Source organism: Oncorhynchus nerka, linkage group LG18 (genome assembly GCF_034236695.1).
Source record: "Oncorhynchus nerka isolate Pitt River linkage group LG18, Oner_Uvic_2.0, whole genome shotgun sequence".
NCBI lineage: Eukaryota > Metazoa > Chordata > Actinopteri > Salmoniformes > Salmonidae > Oncorhynchus > Oncorhynchus nerka.
This window is the reverse complement of record NC_088413.1, coordinates 12,614,566-12,640,484: the sequence shown is the minus strand read 5'-3', so window position 1 is coordinate 12,640,484 and position 25,919 is coordinate 12,614,566. Positions and strand designations below refer to the sequence as shown.

At 41.8% G+C, this 25,919-nt stretch overlaps 2 protein-coding genes across 2 annotated transcripts in view; one reads left to right on the top strand and one right to left on the bottom strand.

Annotated features, from left to right (window-relative positions):
* The window catches only part of adgrl3.1 (adhesion G protein-coupled receptor L3.1), a 373,511-nt gene extending 361,127 nt beyond the window's left edge, over positions 1-12,384 (bottom strand). Inside the window, 1 exon segment of the mRNA XM_065003524.1 lies at positions 11,719-12,384. Coding sequence (XP_064859596.1) covers positions 11,719-11,723 — 5 coding nt within the window. The 5' untranslated portion in view covers positions 11,724-12,384.
* A 1,872-nt stretch (positions 12,385-14,256) lies between these two features.
* si:dkey-92j12.5 (multiple PDZ domain protein) overlaps positions 14,257-25,919 on the top strand; it is a 166,460-nt gene continuing 154,797 nt past the window's right edge. Inside the window, exon 1 of the mRNA XM_065004530.1 lies at positions 14,257-14,485. The gene's annotated coding sequence lies outside the window, so the exon portion shown is untranslated. The remainder of the gene's footprint in view (positions 14,486-25,919) is intronic.

Below are 25,919 nucleotides of genomic sequence, written 5' to 3'. Positions count from 1 at the left end.
ATAGCATGCTAAATGTTTCTGATCAGTGATAGATTAACACCTGATTTAGACTACAGTATAGCATGCTAAATGTTTCTGATCAGTGATAGATTAACACCTGATTTAGACTACAGTATAGCATGCTAAATGTTTCTGATCAGTGATAGATTAACACCTGATTTAGACTACAGTATAGCATGCTAAATGTGTCTGATCAGTGATAGATGACCTATACCACCTCCAGGTATTTGCCCAGTCAGGAAACAATTACAATACAGACGGAGAAACACAATAACATGGATTGATTATCAGACCAGTCAGTGAAGTCCCAGCCTTTTGGAGTACGTCTCGGTTACTAAGCGACTGAAGCGGCAGGGTAGCCTGGTGGTTAGAGCGTTGGACTAGTAACCGGAAGGTTGCAAGTTCAAATCCCCGAGCTGACAATGTTGTTCTGCCCCTGAACAAGGCAGTTAACCCACTGTTCCTAGGCCGTCATTGAAAATAAGAATTTGTTCTTTAACTGACTTACCTAGTAAAATAAAGGTTAAAAAAAGTGAAGAGCAAAATAATCAGCTTGTTGAAGCTAAATAACATATATATATATATATATATACATTATACACATATATACATATATAATAACATGCTGTAACATATATATATATATATATACATATATAATAACATGCTGTCAAAAATGTTCTGATCGGTGTTGATCAACGAGCCACCTAGACGAGATGATCACGAGCAGCACCCACCTCAACGTAGCTAACATTTCCACAGCCTAGTTGTAGTCTAACCAATATCAACGTAGCTAACATTTCCACAGCCTAGTTGTAGTCTAACCAATATCAACGTAGCTAACATTTCCACAGCCTAGTTGTAGTCTAACCAATATCAACGTAGCTAACATTTCCACAGCCTAGTTGTAGTCTAACCAATATCAACGTAGCTAACATTTCCACAGCCTAGTTGTAGTCTAACCAATATCAACGTAGCTAACATTTCCACAGCCTAGTTGTAGTCTAACCAATATCAACGTAGCTAACATTTCCACAGCCTAGTTGTAGTCTAACCAATATCAACGTAGCTAACATTTCCACAGCCTAGTTGTAGTCTAACCAATATCAACGTAGCTAACATTTCCACAGCCTAGTTGTAGTCTAACCAATATCAACGTAGCTAACATTTCCACAGCCTAGTTGTAGTCTAACCAATATCAACGTAGCTAACATTTCCACAGCCTAGTTGTAGTCTAACCAATAACAACGTAGCTAACATTTCCACAGCCTAGATGTAGTCTAACCAATATCAACGTAGCTAACATTTCCACAGCCTAGATGTAGTCTAACCAATATCAACGTAGCTAACATTTCCACAGCCTAGTTGTAGTCTAACCAATATCAACGTAGCTAACATTTCCACAGCCTAGTTGTAGTCTAACCAATATCAACGTAGCTAACATTTCCACAGCCTAGTTGTAGTCTAACCAATATCAACGTAGCTAACATTTCCACAGCCTAGTTGTAGTCTAACCAATATCCAACTGGAGATTCAGGGAGAAGAAAAATAAACCTGACATTGATTGATTCATCAAGAAGAGTCCATAGGCTTGTCTCAAAGCAGCGTGAAACGGTGCTGAAATAGTTGACCACCGGGTTTCACATGTATTATAACTATGGGGGATGACTTTGGGAGTTTCAGGAAGCAGCAATTTGATTACTTCAATTCAATTAGCCTACTTCATTCCAATACAGTCCTTATTTACGGATCCATCCAGTTGTAGATTAGAAAACAGTTATTGTGGCGATGAGAAGAGATGGGTGGGGTGACAATTTTTTTATTTTTTTATTTAACCTTTAATTAGGCATGTCAGTTAAGAACAAATATTTTTTTACAATGACGGTCTACCCCGGCGAAACCCTAACCCTGACCCTAACCCTGACCCTGACCCTAACCCTGACCCTGACCCTAACCCCTAACCCTGACCCTAACCCCTAACCCTGACCCTAACCCCTAACCTTAACCCCGACCCTAACCCTAACCCCTAACCCAGACCCTAACCCAGACCCTAACCCCTAACCTTAACCCTAACCCTGTCGAGGATGGGCTAATTGTGAGCCGCCCTATGGGACTGGCCTCCCGCACCTCTCTGATTCAGAGGGGTTGGGTTAAATGAGGAAGAAACATTTCAGTTGAACAACAGACTAGGTATCCCCCTTTCCCTTTCCCTATCACAGACGGTTGTGATACAGCCTGGAATCGAACCAGGGTCTGTAGTAACACCTCTAGCAGGGAGATGCAGTACCTTAGACCGCTGAACCAGGGTCTGTAGTAACACCTCTAGCAGGGAGATGCAGTACCTTAGACCGCTGAACCAGGGTCTGTAGTGACACCTCTAGCAGGGAGATACAGTACCATAGACCACTGTGATACAGCCTGGAATCGAACCAGGGTCTGTAGTGACACCTCTAGCAGGGAGATACAGTACCATAGACCACTGTTCCAGGGTCTGTAGTGACACCTCTAGCAGGGAGATACAGTACCATAGACCACTGTGATACAGCCTGGAATCGAACCAGGGTCTGTAGTGACACCTCTAGCAGGGAGATACAGTACCTTAGACCACTGAACCAGGGTCTGTAGAGACACCTCTAGCAGGGAGATACAGTACCATACCCCACTGTTCCAGGGTCTGTAGTGACACCTCTAGCAGGGAGATACAGTACCTTAGACCACTGTTCCAGGGTCTGTAGTGACACCTCCAGCAGGGAGATACAGTACCATAGACCACTGTTCCAGGGTCTGTAGTGACGCCTCTAGCAGGGAGATACAGTACCATAGACCACTGAACCAGGGTCTGTAGTGACACCTCTAGCAGGGAGATACAGTACCATAGACCACTGTTCCAGGGTCTGTAGAGACACCTCTAGCAGGGAGATACAGTACCATAGACCACTGTTCCAGGCCTCGCCAAGTTTAAAACTGCCAGGAGGATCGTAGTAACAGGCGCTGCATAACAACCATAAAGAGATGAAGAGCGTAGCCCGTGCCAACGCCGCCTCAGCGTTACGGCTGCATTTCACACTAAAGCCATAGCAGAACTTCACCACAATCATGGCTAGGTAGGTTGGCAGTATAAAACAGTAGAGGCTTTGTCTCCGGCAAAACCTTTCATATAGAAAGAACAGTCTGGCAAAACAAAAAAGTATTATGGATGCTGAGGTTGGTGGGGAAAAAACAGCTTGGTTTGAAAGGTGCATCTGTATCTGTGTGACACAGTGGAGGCTGGTTGGGAGGAGCTATAGAGGGACGGGCTAATTTTTATGGCTGGATGGAACTAATGGAACTGGAATAGATGGAATGGAGTCAAAACGTGGGTTCCGTATGTTTGATGTGTTCCAGCCATTACAATGGGCCTGTCCTCCTACGGCTCCTCCCACCAGCCTCCACTGGTGTGACAGACATTCAGCTCCACTCAGTCTACTAAACCATAGACCACATCTACCTCTAATTAATGGAGCAGCATAGACTACATCTACCTCTACCTAATGGAGTAGAATAGACCACATCTACCTCTATCTAATGGAGTAACATAGACCACATCTACCTCTATCTAATGGAGTAGCATAGACCACATCCATCTCTATCTAATGGAGTAGCATAGACCACATCTACCTCTATCTAATGGAGTAGCATAGACCACATCTACCTCTATCTAATGGAGTAGCATAGACCACATCCATCTCTATCTAATGGAGTAACATAGACCACATATATCTAATGGAGTAGCATAGACCACATCTACCTCTATCTAATGGAGTAACATAGACCACATCTATCTAATGTAGTAGCATAGACCACATCCATCTCTATCTAATGGAGTAGCATAGACCACATCTCCCTCTATCTAATGGAGTAGCATAGACCACATCCATCTCTATCTAATGGAGTAGCATAGACCACATCTCCCTCTATCTAATGGAGTAGCATAGACCACATCTACCTCAATCTAATGGAGTAGCATAGACCACATCTACCTCTATATAATGGAGTAGCATAGACCACATCTACCACATCACATGACCAGACCTAGTAATAAGGCTAGATCATATTGAGGTTTTACCAGACCAAACACTTCCCCCACCATTGTGACCTCAACTCCAATCTGGGTTAAGCAGGCCATCCCATTCATTCACACATTACGGGATGTGTCCCAAATGAAACCCTATTCGCTACATAACCATCAGGACCGTAGTTAACCAGCCCATCCCTTTCATTCACACATTACGGGATGTGTCCCAAATGAAACCCTATTCCCTACATCAACCATCAGGACCGTAGTTAACCAGCCCAGCCCATTCACACATTATGGGTTGTGCAGTGAGCTGATAGCTCCAGTCTACTGTGAGATACAGAGCCTTCAGAGAGTATTAATACCTCTTGATTTATTCCACATTTTGTTGTGTTACAGCCTGAATTCAAAATGGATTAAATATATGGTGTTTTTTCTCTCTCGCATCTACACACAATACCGCATAATAACAAAAGCGAAAACATGTTTTTGTTTTTTGTAATTTGGTGCAAATTTTATGAAAATTAAATTCACAAATATGTCATTTACATAAGTATTCACACCACTTTGTTATGGGCTCAGGTGCATCTAAAATCCTTTGATCATCCACTATAACTTGATTGTTTTGGACATGATTTAGAAAGAAACAATCTTTGGCCTGAAATGCAAAGGGCTATGTCCGCAGAAAACCAGGCCCAGGTCATCACCCTTATAACACCATCCCCACCGTGAAGCATGGTGGGGGCGGCAGCATCATGTTATGGGGATGCTGTTCAGCAACAGGGACTGGTAAGGACAGAGGGAACAACGAATGGAGCCAAATACAGGCAAATCCTTGATGAGAACCTGCTGGTGGTGGCAGCATCATACCAGAATGCAAAGCGCTATGTCTGCAGGTCATCACCCTTATAACACCATCCCCACCGTGAAGCATGGTGGTGGCGGCAGCATCATGTTATGGGGATGCTGTTCAGCGGCACAGGCTTCACGGTAGGGATGGGGTTATAAGGGTGTTGAGCTGTGCCTGGTTTTCTGAGGGCAAACAACAGGTTGGGGGTGAAGATGTGCATTCCAACAGGACAATGACCCCCAAGCATACAGAAACAGCATCACTGGAGCAGAACAATAATGTGAAGGTCCTTGAGTGGCTCAGCCAAAGCCCAGACTTGAATCCCGTTGAAAATATGTGGAAAGACTTGAAGATTGCTGTTCACCGCCGCTCCCCATCTAACAACAGAGCTTGAGAAAATCTGAAAGGAAGATTGGGAGAAAATCCCTAAATCCAGATGAACAAAGCTGATATAGACATACCCAAGACGACTCAAAACTGTAATCACCACCAACGCTGCTTCTAAAAAGTATTTTCTCAGGGGTGTGAATATTTATGTAAATGAGATATCTGTATTTACATTTCAGTACATTTGTAAAAATGTCTAAAAACTTGTTTTCACTTTGTCCTTATGGGGTATTGTGTGTAGATGGGTAAGATTTTTTAAAATATTTAATCCATTTAGAATTCAGGCTGAAACACAACAAAATGTTGAATAAGTCAAGGGGTCTGAATACTTTCTGAAGGTCCACTGATTGGCTGATTTACGCTACACAAAGATAAATAGCATACGTTTTTTCTAAACTAATCCAATCTGTTAGTAGTTGGACTTATTGCACCAGTTACTGAGTTGGTTCTTCCAGTTTAGACGACTGAGGTCGTCTCAGTATCTCTTCCTAACCCTGGCAGTCATTCTGAACGGAGGTTGTGGGTGATTAAAAATAAAAAAATCCACTTGTTAGATGTTCTATCTCTGGCTGGATTCCAATAGGAATTAAACATCACTTTGCAAAGCAGCGTAAATTGAGTGCAGGTCTGATGTGGCCGGTAAACGAGGAGTTTCCTAACACCACTGTGTTATGATATAACTAGGCCCTCAAAACAAAGGCCTTATGATATATTAGGCAATGAATTGTCATAAATAATGACATTTTAAACGATAATAAAGCTGGTGGAAATGTTCAGAGGGGTTTAGGAAGAACCCTTCAAAGATAAAATGGTTCTCAGTAGAACCCTTCAATGATAAAACGGTTCTCAGTAGAACCCTTCAAAGATAAAATGGTTCTCAGTAGAACCCTTCAAAGATAAAATGGTTCTCAGTAGAACCCTTCAAAGATAAAATGGTTCTCAGTAGAACCCTTCAAAGATAAAATGGTTCTCAGTAGAACCCTTCAAAGATAAAATGGTTCTCAGTATAACCCTTCAAAGATAAAACGGTTCTCAGTAGAACCCTTCAAAGATAAAACGGTTCTCAGTAGAACCCTTCAAAGATAAAACGGTTCTCAGTAGAACACTTCAACGATAAAATGGTTCTCAGTAGAACCCTTCAACGATAAAATGGTTGTCTGTAGAACCCTTCAAAGATAAAACGGTTCTCAGTAGAACCCTTCAAAGATAAAATGGTTCTCAGTAGAACCCTTCAAAGAGGATTCTGAGTATAACCATATACAGGGGGTTCTATGCAGAACCCTACCCCAGCACCAAATACGCTTCTACTTAGTACCTTTCTTTCTAAGAGTGTAATGCACTATTTCCTGTGCACTATATAGGGAATAGGGTGCTATCTGGGATGCGGAGAGTGAGATATATTGCCTAGTTTTAGAGGATTTCTGTCTTCACACTTGACAGAGTATTTTAGATCTCTCATAGGGATGGCTGGGTATATCCGACCTCATTATTTCAATTCAGGGAGACAGATATATATTCAGATGTCTGGTTTAACAGTTAAGTTAGTTTTCCACTTAATAATTGGGCCTCTGACTTGATGTATTTATGTGACTGCCTGGGTTTTAAAGCTTGTTGAGTTAAAGTCTATGTAATAGTTTAGAGAACTAATGCCACTTCTTCCGTTCTTAGACATGGTTTAAAATCACATCACAACAATGCATTTTTTTTCTTTTTACAATGTTCTTTTATCATATGATCACATATTTCTTTATGCTCTGGAGAAAAATATGTTATTGCTATGAGTTACATCATAACAACTTGAATAATACTTAGATATGCACTTGGATGATACAATGACCTAATTAGCTACCGCTGTAGCTACCGCAGCAGGACGAAGAATGGAGACTGTGGCTGGTTACTGTTGGGGGGGAGGTCAGACAGTGTGATTAGGGTCCAGGCCTCAGATGCACTATGACACCACTCAGACTGGCTGGGGGGTTCAGACAGTGTAATTAGGGTCCTGGCCTCAGAAACACTATGCACTATAACACAGACTGGCTGGGGGGGGGGGGTCATTAGGGTCCTGGCCTCAGATGCATTGTGACATGACATGTCTTTAGTCTGGAGTAGAGAAAGGGTTAAATTGCCTAAACACTGACCTAGGAACAGTTTGATGTGTAATGAGTTAAGTTGTCCCTAGATACTGACCTAGGAACAGTTTGATGTTTAATGAGTTAAGTTGTCCCTAGATACTGACCTAGGAACAGTTTGATGTTTTTACCATTTAATGTTCTAGCTTGGGGTTGAGAATATATGGGTTGAGTTGTCCCTAGATACTGACCTAGGAACAGTTTGGTGTTTAATGGGTTAAGTCGTCCCTAAATACTGACCTAGGAACAGTTTGATGTGTAATGAGTTAAGTTGTTCCTAGATACTGACCTAGGAACAGTTTGATGTGTAATGAGTTAAGTTGTCCCTACACACTGACCTAGGAACAGTTTGGTGTTTAATGAGTTAAGTTGTCCCTAGATACTAGTAATCCCAACAACCCAACTTGTGTTCTGTCCTAAATGAACCCATGTTTGGGTAATCCCAACAACCCTACGTGTGTTCTGTCCAAAATGAACCCATGTTTGGGTATTCCCAACAACCCAACGTGTGTTCTGTCCTAAATGAACCCATGTTTGGGTAATCCCAACAACCCAACTTGTGTTCTGTCCTAAATGAACCCATGTTTGGGTAATCCCAACAACCCAACTTGTGTTCTGTCCTAAATGAACCCATGTTTGGGTAATCCCAACAACCCAACTTGTGTTCTGTCCTAAATGAACCCATGTTTGGGTAATCCCAACAACCCTACGTGTGTTCTGTCCAAAATGAACCCATGTTTGGGTATTCCCAACAACCCAACGTGTGTTCTGTCCTAAATGAACCCATGTTTGGGTAATCCCAACAACCCAACTTGTGTTCTGTCCTAAATGAACCCATGTTTGGGTAATCCCAACAACCCAACGTGTGTTCTGTCCTAAATGAACCCATGTTTGGGTATTCCCAACAACCCAACGTGTGTTCTGTCCAAAATGAACCCATGTTTGGGTAATCCCAACAACCCAACTTGTGTTCTGTCCTAAATGAACCCATGTTTGGGTAATCCCAACAACCCAACTTGTGTTCTGTCCTAAATGAACCCATGTTTGGGTAATCCCAACAACCCTACGTGTGTTCTGTCCAAAATGAACCCATGTTTGGGTAATCCCAACAACCCAACGTGCGTTCTGTCCAAAATGAACCCATGTTTAGGTATTCCCAACAACCCAACGTGTGTTCTGTCCAAAATGAACCCATGTTTGGGTAATCCCAACAACCCAACTTGTGTTCTGTCCAAAATGAACCCATGTTTGGGTAATCCCAACAACCCAACGTGCGTTCTGTCCTAAATGAACCCATGTTTGGGTAATCCCAAAAAAACAACAAATTGAGTTGTTTTTAATCCAGCATTCTGTAGAGTGTAGTAACACTTATGTTTTCCCCATTTTAATGGTAGAGGTTAGTGTTGAACATCTCCTGACTGTCTGGGTTCATTTGTTCCTAGACACTGACCTAGGAACAGTTGTTTGCCCTTCTCCTTTAATGGTATAGGTTAGGGTTGAACATCTCCTGACTGTCTGGGTTCATTTGTGCCTAGACACTGACCTAGGAACAGGTTTATGCCCTTCTCCTTTAATGGTATAGGTTAGGGTTGAACATCTCCTGACTGTCTGGGCTCATTTGTTCCTAGACACTGACCTAGGAACAGGTTTATGCCCTTCCCCTTTAATGGTATAGGTTAGGGTTTAACATCTCCTGACTGTCTGAGCATATATGGGTTAATTTGTTCCTAGACACTGACCTAGGAACAGTTCTTTGCCCTTCCCCTTTAATGGTATAGGTTAGGGTTGAGGAACACCTGGAACAGTTGTAAGCCCTTCCCCTTTAATGGTATAGGTTAGGGTAGAGAAACTCCTGGAACAGTTGTTTACCCTTCCCCTTTAATGGTATAGGTTAGGGTTGAGGAACACCTGGAACAGTTGTAAGCCCTTCCCCTTTAATGGTATAGGTTAGGGTTGAGAAACTCCTGGAACAGTTGTATGTCCTTCCCCTTTAATGGTATAGGTTAGGGTTGAGAAACTCCTGGAACAGTTGTATGTCCTTCCCCTTTAATAGTATAGGTTAGGGTTGAGAAACTCCTGGAACAGTTGTAAGCCCTTCCCCTTTAATGGTATAGGTTAGGGTTGAGGAACACCTGGAACAGTTGTTCAAACAGGTGCCATTAATACAGGTAACAGGTGGAGGACAGAGGAGCCTCTTAAAGAAGAAGTTTACAGGTCTGTGAGAGCCAGATATCCTGCTTGTTTGTAGGTGACTAAATACTTATTTTCCACCATAATTTGAAAATAAATTCATTAAAATTCCTACAATGTGATTTTCTGGATTTCTTTTTCTCATTTTGTCTGTCATAGTTGAAGTGTACCTATGACGACAATTACAGGCCTCTCTCATCTTTTTAAGTGGGAGAACTTGCACAATTGGTGGCTGACTAAATACTTTTTTTGCCCCACTGCATGTCCTTCCCCTTTAATGGTATAGGTTAGGGTAGAGAAACTCCTGACTCAGGACCTATGGGATATGTAAAGGAGAGTGAACCAGGGCCTTTGTGATGTTTACAGTTACAAAAGGTGACAGGGTTCAACATTTGACACATCTCTGACCAGCTGACCTGATCAAGAAGATCTCTGGGCCCTCGTTACAAGACCATAACTGGGGTCTGGGGACTTCCTGGTTAGGTCACATGATCAGGAAAAACTCCCTACCCACAATCAGAATACTCACAATCCCAGGCAGTCTGAATGAACTGTATTTGAAAGACAGTTGATCTCGTAGGATCTCTAAATCGAAGGTACGGCAAGCTAGCTACCACAAAGAGAACAATTGCCTATTCAGAAATGTTGTGTGTGTGCTTGCATGCATTGTGTGTGTATATTGTGTGTGTTATGTGTGTATATTGTGTGTGCATGTGCATATGTGTGTGTGTGTGTGTGTGTGTGTGTGTGTGTGTGTGTGTGTGTGTGTGTGTGTGTGTGTGTGTGTGTGCATGCATGCATGTGTGTGTGTGTGTGCGTGCGTGTGTGTGTGTGCATGCGTGCGCGTGTGTGTGTGTGCATGCGTGTGTGTGTGTGTGTGTGTGTGCATGCATGTGTGCATGCATGTGTGTGTGTGTGTGTGTGCGTGCGTGCGTGCGTGCGTGCGTGCGCGTGCGTGTGTGTGTGTGCGTGTGTGTGCATGCGTGCGTGTGTGTGTGTGTGTGTGCATGCGTGTGTGTGTGTGTTTCCCAAAGCCTCTCTGAGCATCAGTGAGATATATATCTACAATCCTCTCTCTTCAGAACAGACAAACCAGTGTCCATGAATCATCTACAGTGAGACAAAGTTATCAGCCATTATAACATTACCAAGAGGCCCTCAGAAATGTAGCCTTTTAACGAAGTCGATTTAGTGCACTACTTTTCAGCAGGGCCCCATAAAGGCTCTGGTCAAAAGTAGTGCACTATGTAGGGAATAGGGTGCCATCTGGAATGTAAGCCTTAGAGGATACAGTCTGGGGATCATATGCAATGGCCATCCATGTCAATTGATGTTAAATAACGACAAGTCATTATCTCCTACCAGTCTATCATGTTATTGATTTCATTATTGATCCATATCGGACGATGCATTTTATTTTGCTGTTCATAAAAATCAAGGTCATTTGTGCCTTGATATAAATAAGAGGTTTAATTCATTCAAGTCACATGGACACGTCCTGAAACATTGGCCTTGTTGATTTTTTAAAGAAACCTACTGAATCCATCTGGTGTTATTGGATGAAAATGGAGCGTTCAGGTTCTGAACAACACACAAGTGGCTGGATATGGCTGCCATAACAACATGTTTCCATCCCCCCCGAGTCTCTCTCCCCCCGCACCGCATCCCTTCTCGGGTTGTTTTGAACCATGATAGAGCGGTGAGAATAGAAACTCACCCACACAGGAGACACGAAAAGGAGCAGCTATTTTCAAACACCATGAACAACTAGATGACTGTGTGTGTTATTACCCGCAGAGCGGCGGACATGTTGATGAAACGTTAACTGAGGAAAGGTAAATGAACGAAAATGTGTTTCTACGGATTATTTGAAGGAGAGAGAAGGCGTTAGGAATGTGAGCGTATCTAACCAGCACCTCGCGCGGGGACGGGGAGCGACGCCCATTCCATCCCGTCACCGCTACCGAGCATCATCAGTCTCGAACACTGCTAACGGGAGAAGCTCGAGCCTACCGTAGTATATCACCCCACTACACAGTGCAGGCCACTTCTATTCTAAAATCAAATAGGTCATATCATAACCGTAGAAAAACGATGCATTGACTTACCACATCTCACACGAAGCTGCAGCAATGGTCGCGCACAGATCTAGGCATTGAAAGCGCAGTGTCTTTACAATAACCGTCGTCTCCCTTGTAACAGTCCAGAGTTCTTTCTTGGAAGCAAAAAAAATCCCCTCAAATGAATGAAAAATTAAGCAATTTGATTCCAAGTCAGCGATGCTTTTATATCGTCAAGGTAAATTCTGATTCCTCTTGTAACAAAAAAAACCGCTTAAACGTTAAACGATATATAGTCATTGCTTGTAACATGGGCTAACGGACAACCTTTCGAAGGCTCGGTGTTTAGTATCCAGATCACTGTTCACAGAACGCCACCGGTGAAGGGGTACAGACCCCAACGCAACGAGTCCAGTATTGGAAGAGAGGACGGGAACACTATAGCTAAAGATCCACGAAGCCAGCTCTCTCTCTCTCTCTCTCTCTCTCTCTCTCTCTCGCTCTCTCTCTCTCTCTCGCTCTCTCTCCTCTCTCTCTCTCTCTCTCTCTCTCTCTCTCTCTCTCTCTGATCTGTCTCTTTCTGTATTTCTCTCAGCTCTCTCCCTCTCTCTTAGCGGTCTTCAAAAACGTCCACGTAGAGAGCACGTTGACCTGTTCGCGGGAAGAGCAAAGGGGGTCAAAAAATGACAACCCAATTTGGAAGTGGATGCTCAGACGAGATCAGATTCAGATAAGTGGAGCGGAGCGCAGAGCGATGCAGGCGGGCTGTGGTGATGCCTCCTCGGGCAAGAAGAGGGGACCAAGTCAAGAGAAAACACGGAACTGGATCATGGCTCAATAAGTGTGAGAGGGTTCCATCTGCTGTATGAATAGAATACATTAATCATGAAGCTCTTAATCCACATATACCGAAGACAAATATAAACGCAACATGTAAAGTGTCGGTTCCACGTTTCATGAGCTGAAATACAAGATCCCGCAAATGTTCCATTCAGCACAAAAAAACAAAGCTTATTTCTCTAAAATGTTGTGCACAAATGTTGTGTTTACATCCCTGTTGGTAAGCATGTATTCCTTTGCCCCAAAATAATCCATGCACCCGACAGGTGTGGCATATCAAGAAACTGATTGAACAGCATCAATCTTACACAGGTGCACCTTGTGCTGGGGACAATAAAACGCTGCTCTAAAATGTGCAGTTTTGTCACAACACAATGCCACAGATGTCTCAAGTTTTGAGGGAGCGTGCAATTGGCTAGCTGACTGGAGGAATGTTCACCAGAGCTGTTGTCAGATCATTTAATGTTCATGTATCTACCATAAACCGCCTCCAATGTCATTTTAGATCATTTGGCTGATATGTCCAACCAGCCTCACAACCGCAGACCACGTGTGTACGGCGTTGTGTGGACAACTTAACCCATTAAACATCAAACTGTTCCTAGGTCAGTGTCTAGGGACAACTTAACCCATTAAACATCAAACTGTTCCTAGGTCAGTATCTAGGGACAGCTTAACTCATTAAACATCAAACTGTTCCTAGGTCAGTATCTAGGGACAACTTAACTCATTAAACATCAAACTGTTCCTAGGTCAGTGTCTAATGTCAACGTTGTGAACAGAGTGCCCCGTGGTGGCGCTGGGGTTATGGTATGGGCAGGCATAAATTACAGACAACGAACACAATTGCATTTTATCTTTGGCAATTTGAATGCACAGAGATACCATGACGAGATCCCGAGTCCCATTGTCGTGCCATTCACCCGCAGCCATCACCACATGTTTCAGCATGATAACGCACGGACCCCATATCGCAAGGATCTGTACACAATTCCCGGAAGCTGAAAACGTCCCAGTTCTTCCATGGCCTGTACACTCACCAGACACGTTACCCACATTTCTGTTTCCGCCCAATATCCAGCCACTTTGCGCAGCCTATTGAAGAGGAGTGGAACAACATTCCACAGGCCACAATCAAACGTCTGATCAACACCGCTCGATGCGAAAGAGAAGTATCACACTGCATGAGGCTAAAGGTCATTACACCAGATAACCTACTGACTGGTTTTCTGATCCACGCCCCTTTACCTTTTGTTACATTTAATGTACAGTATATGTGACCAACAAATGCATTTGTATTCCCTGTGTTCCTAATCCATAGATTAGGGCCTAATAATGCATGTATTTCAATTTGATTGATTTCCTTTAATGAACTGTACCTCAGTTAAAATCTTAAATTGTTGCATGTTGCGTTTATATTTTTTGTTGAGCCTATGCTGTGCCACGTTATGTGTTGGGGTTATCATACAATTACATTAATATTGTGTAGGACCAACCTGCATTGTTGACTCATTATCTTGTCCAAAGATAACCTTCAACATGACTATATAATCACAATCACCATGAAATAACTACTGGAGTGAATTTGAAATTAAACTTAATTTTCTTACCTGAAGAAAACCAATGTGTATTTTCATTGGGTCTATGAGAACGGACGAGAAGATCGCAGGTGCGCGTCTGGTCCGCTTTCAGGACGTCAGAAGATCACCGGTGAGGTGCGCATGCGTCCCTCACAGTGTGAAACGGATCGGCACACGCTTGATAAAACACTTGATCTCCGTCTGTTTTGATAGATTTTGTGGTATTTTACGTAGGTTTAAAACATACAATTCATGTAGGTTTACGGTATTAATGTTATATTTATACATGTAGCTCTAAAACGGAGAAAATGTTGATTTTGTTTCCCCTGGCGACCGCGGACTTCTTAGGGGGACCTGTTGATTCTACGGTGTAGCCCACCGAAGCAGCAATGGAGGTGAGCTAACGGTGACGGGATTGTGAGTCTTCGGGATATCTAGCCTATGCCATTATAGCCTACTTTTAACATTTACCCCATCATTTTTTTATCCATTAGACCTGAGACGACCTATTTACTGAAGTACAGAGATTTATTTGCCATCCACATTGGGAAATAAGTGCGCTGGATTTATGCGTTGACTGTTATCACTTGTGGACTGCTGTTACTGCACTCAAGGCACTCTAATCTTATCTGTAGGCTATAGGATACTATTATTTTGACAATAACATCTGTTTATAATTCATAAACTACGTAGCCTTGAACCTAAAATAGTCCTATAGGCTACTATTATTTTGACAATAACATCTGTTTATAATTCTACCAACACTCAGGGAAACTGATTTATAAATGAGGAAGTGCTTATTCAAAACCGCGTCGTATTATTTTTATTTTGCGTTCTCTTGTCACATAATACACATGATTTTGGCTTCATGTTTTTGATATTCACCACAGCTGCCTGTTAAACCATTCTGGTCTAGTCCACTAAATCAATCTCGTTATCAAACGCACCGCTTGTCTCTCTCTCTCTCTTGCTTGAGTGGCCTGGGGTGTATTCATTACTGCAAACCGTAGCAAAACCCTTTCCAACTGTTCCCGATAATTTCTCATTGGACACGTTCAGGTTAGTCCCTTCCCATTTTGACCGCCTGCTTCCTAGTGAATAAGCTAGATCCCTGTCCTGTCCCATGCACCTGGCACAAAATGATCGTGAGGCTGCATGTCAACTGTAATTACTCGGATAAGGCTATTTGCCGATGGTAATCTCATTTAAGAGCATTAGGTTTACTTCGGGAAGGCGCTTGCTAACAACCTTGTTTGAGCATACACCTAGTGCGTTCCAAATGATGCCCTATCAAAATTTGCTTCGGTCATTTATCATGCAAACACATGTATATTTTATTGTGGCACTGCATCAGTGAGATATGGACATGGCGGCATGAGCTTCAGTTCTCTATCCATGGAATTAGCCCACTGCGTCACCAGGATGGAGCTAGCAAAGAAGGCTGTTCATTTTAGTCTATTCAAACAGACCTCATTTGAAAGGCAACAATTACACATTAAGATCAGGTGTGGCCAACACACCTGAACACACTCAGCAAGATGGGGGATAGAGAGAGTTTTGTTGATGCTGAGAACGGAATGTATATCTTTTAACATTCTTAGAACGTTCTTGTGGTTTTTTATAGAACGTTTTCTTAATTGTTCTGAGAACATGACTTTACATAGAACTACAAGGAAACCTGTAGAAAACATTATGCCAAAGTACTGAAATTCCCACCTAAGAAACAAATGGTTGTCAGAACGTTATGTGCTAGCTGGGTATACCCCATATGGGGTCTTAAAGAGGGAGTGAGGGAGCAGAAGCTGAGCTGCAAATTAATCATCTTAGCAACAAGTATAAAAGGAACATTGAAGTGTTTTATTTAAAAAACATTTGTTTTATTTAACAATATTTTATTAAATTAAACAGCCTACATGCAGACTTTCTGGTTTAATACTCGGAGGCCTAAACACACACATCAAATGACATTATATTTGTCACGTCCACAGGTTACAGCAGGTATATGATACATCCACAGGTTACAGCAGGTATATGATACATCCACAGGTTACAGCAGGTATATGATACATCCACAGGTTACAGCAGGTATATGATACATCCACAGGTTACAGCAGGTATATGATACATCCACAGGTTACAGCAGGTATATGATACATCCACAGGTTACAGCAGGTATATGATACATCCACAGGTTACAGCAGGTATATGATACATCCACAGGTTACAGCAGGTATATGATACATCCACAGGTTACAGCAGGTATATGATACATCCACAGGTTACAGCAGGTATATGATACATCCACAGGTTACAGCAGGTATATGATACATCCACAGGTTACAGCAGGTATATGATACATCCACAGTTTACATCAGGTATATGATACATCACATCCATAGTTTACAGCAGGTATATGATACATCACATCCACAGTTTACAGCAGGTATATGATACATCCACAGGTTACAGCAGGTATATGATACATCCACAGGTTACAGCAGGTATATGATACATCCACAGTTTACAGCAGGTATATGATACATCACATCCACAGTTTACAGCAGGTATATGATACATCCACAGGTTACAGCAGGTATATGATACATCCACAGGTTACAGCAGGTATATGATACATCCACAGGTTACAGCAGGTATATGATACATCCACAGGTTACAGCAGGTATATGATACATCCACAGGTTACAGCAGGTATATGATACATCCACAGTTTACAGCAGGTATATGATACATCCACAGGTTACAGCAGGTATATGATACATCCACAGTTTACAGCAGGTATATGATACATCCACAGGTTACAGCAGGTATATGATACATCCACAGGTTACATCAGGTATATGATACATCCACAGGTTACAGCAGGTATATGATACATCCACAGTTTACAGCAGGTATATGATACATCCAGTTTACAGCAGGTATATGATACATCACATCCACAGGTTACAGCAGGTATATGATACATCACATCCACAGGTTACAGCAGGTATATGATACATCCACAGGTTACAGCAGGTATATGATACATCCACAGTTTACAGCAGGTATATGATACATCCACAGTTTACAGCAGGTATATGATACATCCACAGTTTACAGCAGGTATATGATACATCCACAGGTTACATCAGGTATATGATACATCCACAGGTTACAGCAGGTATATGATACATCCACAGGTTACAGCAGGTATATGATACATCCACAGGTTACAGCAGGTATATGATACATCCACAGTTTACAGCAGGTATATGATACATCCACAGGTTACAGCAGGTATATGATGCATCCACAGGTTACAGCAGGTATATGATACATCACATCCACAGTTTACAGCAGGTATATGATACATCCACAGGTTACATCAGGTATATGATACATCCACAGTTTACAGCAGGTATATGATACATCCACAGTTTACAGCAGGTATATGATACATCCACAGGTTACAGCAGGTATATGATACATCCACAGGTTACAGCAGGTATAAAAGGTGCAGTGAAATGCTTGTGTGCTAGCTCACTCGACATTGCTGTACAATGATACCACTCAACATTACAGTACAATAATAACACTCAACATTGCGTAATAACACTCAACATTGCGTAATAACACTCAACATTGCAGAATATTAATAACACTCAACATTGCAGAATAACACTCAACATTGTGTAATAACACTCAGCATTGTGTAATAACACTCAACATTGCAGAATAACACTCAACATTGTGTAATAACACTCAGCATTGTGTAATAACACTCAACATTGCAGAATATTAATAACACTCAACATTGCGTAATAACACTCAGCATTGCGTAATAACACTCAACATTGCAGAATATTAATAACACTCAACATTGCGTAATAACACTCAGCATTGCGTAATAACACTCAACATTGTGTAATAACACTCAACATTGTGTAATAACACTCAACATTGTGTAATAACACTCAACATTGCAGAATATTAATAACACTCAACATTGTGTAATAACACTCAACATTGCGTAATAACACTCAACATTGCAGAATATTAATAACACTCAACATTGCGTAATAACACTCAACATTGCGTAATAACACTCAACATTGCAGAATATTAATAACACTCAACATTGTGTAATAACACTCAGCATTGCGTAATAACACTCAACATTGCAGAATAACACTCAACATTGCAGAATAACACTCAACATTGCGTAATAACACTCAACATTGCAGAATAACACTCAACATTGTGTAATAACACTCAACATTGCATAATATTAATAACACTCAACATTGCAGAATAACACTCAACATTGTGTAATAACACTCAACATTGCAGAATAACACTCAACATTGCGTAATAACACTCAACATTGCATAATATTAATAACACTCAACATTGCAGAATAACACTCAACATTGTGTAATAACACTCAACATTGCAGAATAACACTCAACATTGCGTAATAACACTCAACATTGCAGAATAACACTCAACATTGCATAATATTAATAACACTCAGCATTGCGTAATAACACTCAGCATTGCGTAATAACACTCAACATTGCAGAATATTAATAACACTCAACATTGTGTAATAACACTCAGCATTGCGTAATAACACTCAGCATTGTGTAATAACACTCAACATTGCATAATATTAATAACACTCAGCATTGCGTAATAACACTCAGCATTGCGTAATAACACTCAACATTGCAGAATATTAATAACACTCAGCATTGCGTAATAACACTCAGCATTGCGTAATAACACTCAACATTGCAGAATATTAATAACACTCAACATTGCGTAATAACACTCAACATTGCGTAATAACACTCAACATTGCAGAATAACACTCAACATTGTGTAATAACACTCAGCATTGTGTAATAACACTCAACATTGCAGAATATTAATAACACTCAACATTGCGTAATAACACTCAACATTGCGTAATAACACTCAGCATTGCGTAATAACACTCAACATTGCAGAATATTAATAACACTCAGCATTGCGTAATAACACTCAACATTGTGTAATAACACTCAACATTGCGTAATATTAATAACACTCAACATTGTGTAATAACACTCAACATTGCGTAATAACACTCAACATTGCGTAATAACACTCAGCATTGCGTAATAACACTCAGCATTGCGTAATAACACTCAACATTGCAGAATAACACTCAACATTGCGTAATAACACTCAGCATTGCGTAATAACACTCAACATTGCAGAATATTAATAACACTCAACATTGCAGAATATTAATAACACTCAACATTGCAGAATATTAATAACAACACTAAAGAGTCTAGTAAAAAATATAAAGTAAAAGAAGAGGTTTTATGCTTAGTAATACGCTGATATGTAAACAGTATGACAGAACAGATAATGAACAGTATGATATACAGAATCTATCAGGAATAATATGATATACAGAACAGATAATGAACAATATGATATACAGAACAGATAATGAATTATATGATATACAGAACAGATAATGAACAATATGATATACAGAACAGATAATGAATTATATGATATACAGAATCTATCAGGAATAATATGATATACAGAACAGATAATGATTTATATGATATACAGAATCTATCAGGAATAATATGATATACAGAACAGATAATGAACAATATGATATACAGAATAGATCATGCACAATAGTATATACAGTATAGATAATGAACAATATGATATACAGAATCTATCAGGAATAATATGATATACAGAACAGATAATGATTTATATGATATACAGAACAGATAATGAATAATATGATATACAGAACAGATAATGAATTATATGATATACAGAACAGATAATGAATAATATGATATACAGAACAGATAATGAATTATATGATATACAGAACAGATAATGAATAATATGATATACAGAACAGATAATGAATTATATGATATACAGAACAGATAATGAATAATATGATATACAGAACAGATAATGAATTATATGATATACAGAACAGATAATGAATTATATGATATACAGAACAGATAATGAACAATATGATATACAGAACAGATAATGAACAATATGATATACAGAACAGATAATGAATAATATGATATACAGAACAGATAATGAACAATTATATATACAGAACAGATAATGAACAATTATATATACCGAATAGATAATGAACAATTATATATACAGAATAGATAATGAACAATAAGATATACATAATAGATAATGAACAATAATATATACAGAATATATAATGAACAATATGATATACAGAATAGATAATGAACAATATGATATACAGAATAGATAATGCACAATAGTATATACAGTATAGATAAGGAACAATATGATATGCAGAATAGATAATGAACAATAGTATATACAGTATAGATAAGGAAAAATATGATATACAGAATAGATAATGCACAATAGTATATACAGTATAGATAAGGAACAATATGATATACAGAATAGATAATGCACTATAGTATATACAGTATAGATAATGCACAATAGTATATACAGTATAGATAATGAATGTGCTTTGAGTATGACTGCATTTACAAATATAAAGTAAACACACTCACATACACACGCATTCTACATTTATGTTTGTTGAAGTTGATTTAACTTATAAAATCAAGGCAACCAGCCGCAATACAAGTTAGCCGAATGTGTTGAGACACGTAAGTGTGTGTTGAGATTGTATTGCAGCTAGTGCGAGATCAGTGGGGCCTCATTTATCAACTGTGCATACATACAGTGGTTAGAGTGGAGAGGTGGCAGGGTAGCCTAGTGGTTAGAGTGTAGAGGCGGCAGGGTAGCCTAGTGGTTAGAGTGTAGAGGTGGCAGGGTAGCCTAGTGGTTAGAGTGTAGAGGCGGCAGGGTAGCCTAGTGGTTAGAGTGTAGAGGTGGCAGGGTAGACTAGTGGTTAGAGTGTAGAGGAGGCAGGGTAAACTAGTGGTTAGAGTGTAGAGGCGGCAAGGTAGCCTAGTGGTTAGAGTGTAGAGGCGGCAGGGTAGCCTAGTGGTTAGAGCGTTGGACTAGTAACCGAAAGGTTGCAAGTTCGAATCCCCGAGCTGACAAGGTACAAATCTGTCGTTCTGCCCCTGAACAGGCAGTTAACCCACTGTTCCTAGGCCGTCATTGAAAATAAGAATTTGTTCTTAACTGACTTGCCTAGTAAAATAAAAAAAAAATTCTTACAAAAATCTGTCACACACACACACACACACACACAGGCTGTGTTTCCAACGCATCAAAGACACATCCTCCTCCACTTACCCTCGCCTTATGCCCTCAGGGGAATCCCCAGCGGCCATCTTTGTCATTGGTCCAAATGATTAGCGAAGCAAGAGAAGTTGGCGACGTAAGCCCCTCAGCACTCGTTTTTTGTTCGAGTTTGCGAGTGTACAGTTCTGTTCCCACCCCCCCCCCGGGGCCTGAAACGACCCAGAATTCTAATTCGCGATGATCGTACATCCGCTTTGGAAAAGTTAAAACCAACATTAATAAGGGAGACGTCAACATAAAAGTGTAAGGTAAAAAACGAATGTAAATATTTTAGGTGGCAGGGTAGCCTAGTGGTTAGAGTGTAGAGGAGGCAGGGTAGCCTAGTGGTTAGAGTGTAGAGGCGGCAGGGCGATCCCAGTGGTTAGAGTGTAGAGGCGGCAGGTAGCCTAGTGGTTAGAGTGTAGAGGAGGCAGGGTAGCCTAGTGGTTAGAGTGTAGAGGTGGCAGGGTAGCCTAGTGGTTAGAGTGTAGAGGCGGCAGGGCGATCCTAGTGGTTAGAGTGTAGAGGCGGCAGGTAGCCTAGTGGTTAGAGTGGAGAGGTGGCAGGGTAGCCTAGTGGTTAGAGTGTAGAGGTGGCAGGGTAGCCTAGTGTTTAGAGTGTAGAGGCGGCAGGGTAGCCTAGTGGTTAGAGTGTAGAGGCGGCAGGGTAGCCTAGTGGTTAGAGTGTAGAGGTGGCAGGGTAGCCTAGTGGTTAGAGTGGAGAGGTGGCAGGGTAGCGTAGTGGTTAGAGTGGAGAGGAGGCAGGGTAGACTAGTGGTTAGAGTGTAGAGGCGGCAAGGTAGACTAGTGGTTAGAGTGTAGAGGAGGTAGGGTAGACTAGTGGTTAGAGTGTAGAGGAGGCAAGGTAGCCTAGTGGTTAGAGTGTAGAGGTGGCAGGGTAGACTAGTGGTTAGAGTGTAGAGGCGGCAAGGTAGCCTAGTGGTTAGAGTGTAGAGGTGGCAGGGTAGGCTAGTGGTTAGAGTGTAGAGGAGGCAGGGTAGCCTAGTGGTTAGAGTGTAGAGGTGGCAGGGTAGACTAGTGGTTAGAGTGTAGAGGAGGCAAGGTAGCCTAGTGGTTAGAGTGTAGAGGTGGCAGGGTAGACTAGTGGTTAGAGTGTAGAGGAGGCAGGGTAGCCTAGTGGTTAGAGAGTAGAGGCGGCAAGGTAGCCTAGTGGTTAGAGTGTAGAGGTGGCAGGGTAGACTAGTGGTTAGAGTGTAGAGGAGGCAGGGTAGCCTAGTGGTTAGAGTGTAGAGGAGGCAGGGTAGACTAGTGGTTAGAGTGTAGAGGCGACAAGGTAGACTAGTGGTTAGAGTGTAGAGGAGGCAGGGTAGCCTAGTGGTTAGAGTGTAGAGGAGGCAGGGTAGACTAGTGGTTAGAGTGTAGAGGCGGCAGGGTAGCCTAGTGGTTAGAGTGTAGAGGCGGCAGGGTAGACTAGTGGTTAGAGTGTAGAGGTGGCAGGGTAGCCTAGTGGTTAGAGTGTAGAGGCGGCAGGGTAGCCTAGTGGTTAGAGTGTAGAGGAGGCAAGGTAGCCTAGTGGTTAGAGTGTAGAGGTGGCAGGGTAGACTAGTGGTTAGAGTGTAGAGGCGGCAAGGTAGCCTAGTGGTTAGAGTGTAGAGGTGGCAGGGTAGGCTAGTGGTTAGAGTGTAGAGGAGGCAGGGTAGCCTAGTGGTTAGAGTGTAGAGGTGGCAGGGTAGACTAGTGGTTAGAGTGTAGAGGCGGCAGGGTAGCCTAGTGGTTAGAGTGTAGAGGTGGCAGGGTAGACTAGTGGTTAGAGTGTAGAGGTGGCAGGGTAGCCTAGTGGTTAGAGTGTAGAGGCGGCAGGGTAGGCTAGTGGTTAGAGTGTAGAGGCGGCAGGGTAGCCTAGTGGTTAGAGTGTAGAGGCGGCAAGGTAGACTAGTGGTTAGAGTGTAGAGGTGGCAGGGTAGACTAGTGGTTAGAGTGTAGAGGCGGCAGGGTAGCCTAGTGGTTAGAGTGTAGAGGTGGCAAGGTAGACTAGTGGTTAGAGTGTAGAGGCGGCAAGGTAGACTAGTGGTTAGAGTGTAGAGGCGGCAGGGTAGCATAGTGGTTAGAGTGTAGAGGTGGCAGGGTAGCCTAGTGGTTAGAGTGTAGAGGTGGCAGGGTAGACTAGTGGTTAGAGTGTAGAGGAGGCAGGGTAAACTAGTGGTTAGAGTGTAGAGGCGGCAAGGTAGCCTAGTGGTTAGAGTGTAGAGGCGGCAGGGTAGACTAGTGGTTAGAGTGTAGAGGAGGCAAGGTAGCCTAGTGGTTAGAGTGTAGAGGTGGCAGGGTAGACTAGTGGTTAGAGTGTAGAGGCGGCAAGGTAGCCTAGTGGTTAGAGTGTAGAGGAGGCAGGGTAGACTAGTGGTTAGAGTGTAGAGGCGGCAGGGTAGACTAGTGGTTAGAGTGTAGAGGAGGCAAGGTAGCCTAGTGGTTAGAGTGTAGAGGTGGCAGGGTAGACTAGTGGTTAGAGTGTAGAGGAGGCAGGGTAGCCTAGTGGTTAGAGTGTAGAGGAGGCAGGGTAGACTAGTGGTTAGAGTGTAGAGGCGGCAGGGTAGCCTAGTGGTTAGAGTGTAGAGGCGGCAGGGTAGACTAGTGGTTAGAGTGTAGAGGTGGCAGGGTAGCCTAGTGGTTAGAGTGTAGAGGCGGCAGGGCAGCCTAGTGGTTAGAGTGTAGAGGCGGCAAGGTAGACTAGTGGTTAGAGTGTAGAAGCGGCAGGGTAGCCTAGTGGTTAGAGTGTAGAGGTGGCAGGGTAGCCTAGTGGTTAGAGTGTAGAGGTGGCAAGGTAGACTAGTGGTTAGAGTGTAGAGGTGGCAGGGTAGCCTAGTGGTTAGAGTGTAGAGGCGGCAGGGTGGCCTAGTTGTTAGAACGTTGGACTAGTAACCGAAAGGTTGCATGTTCAAATCCCCGAGCTGACCAGGTACAAATCTGTCGTTCTGCCCCTGAACAGCCGTCATTGAAAATAAGAATTTGTTCTTAACTGGCTTGCCTGGTTAAATAAAGGTAATATAAATAAAAGATATTGTGCTACTATTGCACATGACAGCAACAAACACGTATCGTAAGTTAATATGTTTTTGTTTGGTTGGCTTTTGGAAACGTAAACTTGCGTTCGTAACACTCATACCCATTGTAATTGTTGATTTACCTGCTGTAGTAGAAGGACGGCTAACATTCGATGTCTGCGGATGCGTTGTCCTACATCCAAGATATGAAATACGATCCTATTTGACTGTAGTGCATATTAAAAGCACACACACACATGTTTCCACGATGACTGACAACACAAACCGTGGGAGGGAACGGGTGACACATTTTCCGGGGCAAGAGCGGTCCGTTTAAAAATGAATTCATTCTCCCCCCCCCCACACTCGCCCTGCAAGTGTCAACTCATCAGGCGTCATCAGAAGTGTACACTTAATTTGAGGGCTGAGGGGATAGGGTGTGTCTTTTAGAGTGTTTGGACCGTAGCCAGTGATCTGTATGTTCTCCTTGATGAATCAGAGCCATACTATATATTAGTGTTCTCCTTGATGAATCAGAGCCATACTATATATTAGTGTTCTCCTTGATGATCAGATATATTAGTGTTCTCCTTGATGAATCAGAGCCATAGTGTTCTCCTTGATGAATCAGAGCCTTGATAATCTATATATTAGTGTTCTCCTTGATGAATCAGAGCCATACTATATATTAGTGTTCTCCTTGATGAATCAGAGCCATACTATATATTAGTGTTCTCCTTGATGAATCAGAGCCATACTATATATTAGTGTTCTCCTTGATGAATCAGAGCCATACTATATATTAGTGTTCTCCTTGATGAATCAGAGCCATACTATATATTAGTGTTCTCCTTGATGAATCAGAGCCATACTATATATTAGTGTTCTCCTTGATGAATCAGAGCCATACTATATATTAGTGTTCTCCTTGATGAATCAGAGCCATACTATATATTAGTGTTCTCCTTGATGAATCAGAGCCATACTATATATTAGTGTTCTCCTTGATGAATCAGAGCCATACTATATATTAGTGTTCTCCTTGATGAATCAGAGCCATACTATATATTAGTGTTCTCCTTGATGAATCAGAGCCATACTATATATTAGTGTTCTCCTTGATGAATCAGAGCCATACTATATATTAGTGTTCTCCTTGATGAATCAGAGCCATACTATATATTAGTGTTCTCCTTGATGAATCAGAGCCATACTATATATTAGTGTTCTCCTTGATGAATCAGAGCCATACTATATATTAGTGTTCTCCTTGATGAATCAGAGCCATACTATATATTAGTGTTCTCCTTGATGAATCAGAGCCATGAATCAGAGCCATACTATATATTAGTGTTCTCCTTGATGAATCAGAGCCATACTATATATTAGTGTTCTCCTTGATGAATCAGAGCCATACTATATATTAGTGTTCTCCTTGATGAATCAGAGCCATACTATATATTAGTGTTCTCCTTGATGAATCAGAGCCATACTATATATTAGTGTTCTCCTTGATGAATCAG